The sequence below is a fragment of the Morone saxatilis genome, unplaced genomic scaffold, assembly GCF_004916995.1.
Source record: "Morone saxatilis isolate NCDOM2014 unplaced genomic scaffold, NCSU_SB_2.0 Contig16, whole genome shotgun sequence".
Lineage (NCBI taxonomy): Eukaryota > Metazoa > Chordata > Actinopteri > Moronidae > Morone > Morone saxatilis.
The window spans coordinates 26,122,556-26,128,343 of record NW_023339718.1 but is presented as its reverse complement, the minus strand read 5'-3'; the positions used below and the strand labels follow the sequence as shown (position 1 = coordinate 26,128,343).

The following is a 5,788-nucleotide window of genomic DNA, read 5'->3' as shown; positions in this document are numbered from 1 at the left end:
GGAGTACCTTCAAGCCTTTAGAGTTAGGTCCTAATCCGATTGATAAAGGTTTGTGGAGAAAATGCATGTCTCCAGGCTTTGGTGTATTTGTGGTGTAACTGCATTAGTGCTTGCCAGGAAAGAACCTAGCAGTCAAAAATGGACAATGTCTAAAAAACGTGGCACTGGACTTTTCTCTTGGCATCTATCCTCCCTCCATCTCTCGTTTTCTTAGCTAAGGGTCACATTCCTTTTGAGACTTAATTTTCATAGGGGCAGAAAACAATTCCCTTGTGCTTTTGTATAACTGTGCTGGAGCTAAGGTACAAACAATCGCACTGACTCTCAGGGAATACAATCCTAGAGTGTGTCCTGAGAGCTACATATGGAGATTGGTACAAGAGCTTGAGAGCAAAGATCTCTAATCTTGGAGAAATCATGTCATTGATTGTTGGCTTTTATTTAGTAGTTGACCCAAGCAACTCTGGACCTAACAGTCTGTTGACGTCTGGACTGAAGTATGATTCATTCTTTGTGGGAGAGAGCTGAGTAGGAGTAGGTTGACTCGCACTGACGGGATGTGTAAGAAAAGCAGTTCACTCTTTGGTCAGCAGGAAGTTTATTCAAGGTAGTTTGTTTGAATCATCTCACTTCAAACAATGATGTCAGGCCCATTTCACCTGTATCCATCTAGTCTATACTGTTTAAGGGAGCCTATTTGCCTTTTTTCCAGCCACATGTCAGAATTCCTAATGAACCACTTATGACACATTGTTCTGGTCATTTCCCTTTTCATATCTGGACTCAGTCAGTCCAGTTCAGTCATAATGTTGTTTGGCTACTTTCCTAATGCCTATACCAGAAAGCTTAATTATCTACTGAAATGCAAAAACAGCATTTTATAACCACGATACAGAGCAGATGGGATCAAATAGGTCATTCACCCCCCTCCTGTAGTTTTTTCCACCAAGCCCAGATGGAATTCCATTTAGCTAACTACAATTTCTAAATGTCTTAGATATAAGTTAATAAACAAATAATACATTTTGCCAAAACCATTTTATTAAATCATTCAAGGTCCTATGGCTTAAGACACCTTTTTGACCCTTTTTTATTACTCTAATACAGTAGTTAATACAAACAGGGAGCAAATACAGAAGAAGTATTTTGTAACTCTTATCCCAGACATGGGGTGGTGGTTCTGCTGGTGGTTTTTATGTTAGAAAGATTCATGCAGAACATCTCTCCAATAATTGAGAATTATTCATTAATTTTGATTCGATTCAATTCAGGGACCATGCAACCAAAATTATATCCTGTGCTCATTTCACACAGTCACAGTGCGTGTTAATATTAACACTTTGCAATACCTATGTGCTCCTAACAGGGTGTAACTCTCTCACAGTCCATGTCAGAATTTGTAACTTATACCTGTGGCGCTTAATTTGCTCTACGAACAACAAACTAAGAGTTAAAATAGGCCTACAATACAGCGATGTAAGTGTAAGTAGTACTGTATTCATTGTTGGAAATACTCACTTTTAGTTACGTGCCATGGGAATTTGAAAATAAAGACATATCTTAAAGGTGACAATATGGATCAGAATTTACAGTTTGCATTGATCATAGTGGATAATTGATCATTAAATTGACACCTTGATCCAGATTGATGAGGCCTATACATTGTCTGCTACCTGTCAAATCAAAAGTCTAACAAAATAATCCAAGCTCAGCGGTCCATGCACTCACTCTTTGGATCTTTCAACCACATCATAGCCTTAAGGAGTCATTTGATGGCCAGAGAAAGATCAAGGAGGACATTTATTTCCAACACCAGAGACCATCTTTGAACAGAGACAGGGGTTTGCTTTGCAGCAGACACACTGAATTGCCAATAACTAATGTACACAGTTTCAACATGCAATGCAATTTAAAAGATGCTAAAATCCACAAGAGATGCTTGCTAGCCTGTTTTTTCATTGTATGCTGAGTAAATCAGCAACCAAAACATAGTTAAATCAGTCCTTATGGTCTTTTTTGGATGGACTACTGTTTGGGCATGAAAACAAAGTGTGAACAACGCTGTTTTTTTTGTTTTCCAGGAGGGAAATCCAGTGTATCCTGTTGGGCCTAATTAGCAGTATTGCATTCAGCCCTAATTTGAATTTTAAGAGATAGTTTGCTCATTATGACAACAGCCTGACACCACAATGACACTATTCTCTCCACAGATGTTAACACTACAATACAGTGGCCAATATTTAACAAAAGTTGCATAAAACTGACTCCATACAAGCAGATCATATTAAAGTACTCTCATCTGGATGAGGGGAAAATCAACTGATTGAGATTCACCTACGGTAGTCTACAGTTGCTAGAACGTGCATCTTCCATCACTAACTATATCTCCAGACAAGACGGAGGAGGGCTCAGCAGTGCACATCTTCCTTTCAAGTGTCCAGAGGTTTGATAAGCGAAAGCCAACCAGAGCCTTAGCAAACAGCGAGAGTGGTGTGAAATGCCTTTCTACACTTTGTCAACTCTGTGTTTGACTTTCACCTTCAATTTTTAATCACAAAAGTGACAACCTGGCAACCTGCCCTCAGACCAGACCTACAAAGTCTCATTTGACCTACACTGCCTACATTGGTATTTTTGTTAATGGTGATTAGTATCTTGAAGTGATTGATATCCCTAAAATCTGTACAATCTCAGCTAAAAGCTTATATATATCAATAAGTATTGAAATTGTGCCATAAATATAAAAATACAAACATTTGACCAGTTTTTTTCATCAAGAAAGAACAAGAAATATGCTGATTCAAAAGATTTCTAAATCTAGAAACATAAACTTAATATTTCTGGACACTCCAGAAGTTATTTGAACTATGTACACTTTCTAGTTTTTGAGATATGCCCAGTTTTACTCATTCTTAGCTGCTCTATCCTCTGATCTCCTCCACCTGCACCGATCAGCTGGCAGCTAGCTGCACATCACCCAGAGTGCACAGCGTGATGATGTTAAAGACGGAAACCTTGCTGCAAAAAGAATAAATACACTAGCTATTATAGTTTTTATTTTATGTAGACAGGATAATGCAAAGGGTAATGTTTGCTTTTAGAGGTTTACACTTCTTACCCGGGTATTTTTCTTCATACTTTTTGTATTGGAGGAAAAAGTTTGTGTACATGAAAATGTTATATTCATATATATCAGATCTTTTAAGCTTTTTTTCAGAATTATTTTATATGACCCTGATTAAAATAAAATAAATGTCGATGAATTCTGCTCTACGTTAGCAGACCCTGAAGCTGAAATGCTTATTGTGCTGATGGTTTAAAAACACAATATGAAACACAATGAGCACTACAATCATTTCTCAATTATTGTGTAAATATGAAAAATATAAACGCACCACGATGTAGACCATTTCTTGTGCAGTGTACAGTGCCACTACTGTCCTAACTGTGGGTGTTTGTGTTTGTGTGTTTCAGCTCGCACCGGGGAGGTGATGGGGGAGTTTGGCCGCCTGTATGAGCAGCAGTATGCAGTGGCTCTCTTTAACAAAGTTCGCTTTGACATAGAAGGAGGAGGTGGCCCGCAACCCCAGCTGCTGCACCGCAAGGTAAAATATCCTCCTTTAGTGCTCTGAGCTCAGATGCCAAAATCTGTACTAACTTCTTAAATACACTGTATGTAAGCCCAGTTCTGCCTGGAAAATTAGATGAAATACTAAAATTATGAGATATTTACACTTATTAAGTCAAAATTATTATGTCAGAAAAATCCTAAACAAAATAAGCAAAATGTTTCAAGTGTTAAATATCTAAAAACAAAGAGCCACTCTTTCCCTAGTAAAATAGTCTAAGCTTGACAAAATTCTGATTTAAAGGTCCAGTGTGTAACATTTAGGAGGATATATAGTCAGAAATGGAATATAATATTTATAGGTTTCCATTAGTGTAAAATCACTTGAATATAAAAACCATTGGAATATTATATTCAATTTCTGCCAATAGACCCTCTGAATGTTACACGATGGACCTTTTTAAATCAGAATTTTATTTTTTAGCCAATTTTGTAAGGAAAGGTGTTAGTACAGCTCTTTGTGTTTACACATTTAGGACTTGGGAAGTTCTGCTTCTTTTGTTCAGAGTTTATAGAAGTAAGGTATTAAATATGTTGTTGGTACTGAAACTCAGGCACCATACTGTATTGGCACTAGTATCAAATAAATTCCAGCAACACCTGCCCTGTATAAGTCACAGTGGGCGTTAAGAACATAACGTTGCATTTTTTTGTGAAGATATTTGTAGCAGGTTCATGGTGTCTGGTGCAATGGAGATTCTGGAGAACCTCGCTATGCTGAGATTGGCTTTTGTTTTTTGTCTATGGTCAAACACATTCAAATGTGTCATGCTTGTAAATAGCTTTGTCTGCTTTTTACAGTCTATTGACACACAGCTAGCACACACACAGACACACACAGAAGTTGGGTCTGGAGTGTAATAATGGGCTGGTTTAAGAGTGCTGTGAGGAATGCAGTCGGCTCTCTTGAGGGAAACAATGCTAACCTGGTGTCTTGGTATTAAGATGCTAATGGGTTCATTTGAGATGTGTATTTTTATAAAACCTAAACACAGGCTGGCTTTTTCTCTGCTCTAGCAATAAAAAGGCATTTAAACCAGCCTGTGCAGTGTACTGTCATAACAAAAAAGAAAATGTGTCTTTTCACATTCTTTGGTGTTTAAGATTTGAGGTGAAATGTGTTCCCACCCACAGATTCCTCTGGAAAACAAGTCCATCTTCTCGGGCTCACTCTTTCAGTACCTGGAGGAGAACAAGAAATGGAGGAACCGCTTCTTCTTTGTCCCAGACTCCTACAACATCAACTATTACGACAACAAAGCGGTGAGGGGGAGATAAGACTGTACAGTCCGTTTCAGATGATGCTGGTTAGACTAACTGTTTAACATGCTAACTCTGCTCCCTGTCTCTGCTCCAAGGCCCACGACAGACGCCTCCATCCCAAAGGAACCATCAACTGTGCCGGCTACAAAGTGCTGACATCTATTGAGCAATACCTGGATCTGATCAGCAACAGCCTGCCTGGTGAGGGAGAGGAGGAGAAGGAGGCGAAGTGGAGGGAGAGGAGGAGAAGGAGGCGAAGTGGAGGAGAGGAGGGGAGGAGAGGAGGGAAGGAGGGAGAGAGGAGCAGAGCCTCAAGCTGCAGCAATTCATACTGACAGTGTTATGCAAGATTTTCTTTTGCACTTTTTTTGTATGGCTAGGGGTCTCTAAGAATTGCTGTACTCTTTTGAAAAGCTTTAATCACATCATAAATCTACCACACGCTAAAAAGCCAGGATTGTAATTGTAAGTAAGTTAACATTTACACATATTTTGTAATAGGCCTAATTAGTTTGTACGTGCAAACACATAATACACATGGGTTGTAAAGAAGAGGAGTTTAGGTTGAGCTGAAACATTGGAAGGAATGATAGATTTACAGAGAATTGAGTTACAGTGTCTGTAGGCAAGGCTGCTGCTCACCTTAATGTCAGATTTAATCCTTGAAAAAAGAGAGCAAACCGGTTGTGTTTGAACCTGCCAGAGGCTGCTCAGAACCCCCTGGGTCAAACTACCATAATATTCAAATCAGTTCGGGAAGTAGAAGTGGAAGTAGCAAGCTACTGGTTAAAACCAGGGTAGGCAACCTGTGGCTTGCCGGTATGCTCGATCTGCAGCGAGAAATTAGCATTATAAAGATCAAGTATGTTTTTATAATAGAATGCCTTTATTGTCACT

General features: G+C 38.9%; 1 protein-coding gene across 1 annotated transcript in view; it reads left to right on the top strand.

The window, feature by feature from the left end:
- Window positions 1-5,788, top strand: part of LOC118326156 (protein Niban 2-like) — a 44,238-nt gene that overhangs the window by 7,768 nt on the left and 30,682 nt on the right. Inside the window, 3 exon segments of the mRNA XM_035659082.1 lie at window positions 3,475-3,605; window positions 4,763-4,891; window positions 4,987-5,092. Coding sequence (XP_035514975.1) covers window positions 3,475-3,605; window positions 4,763-4,891; window positions 4,987-5,092 — 366 coding nt within the window.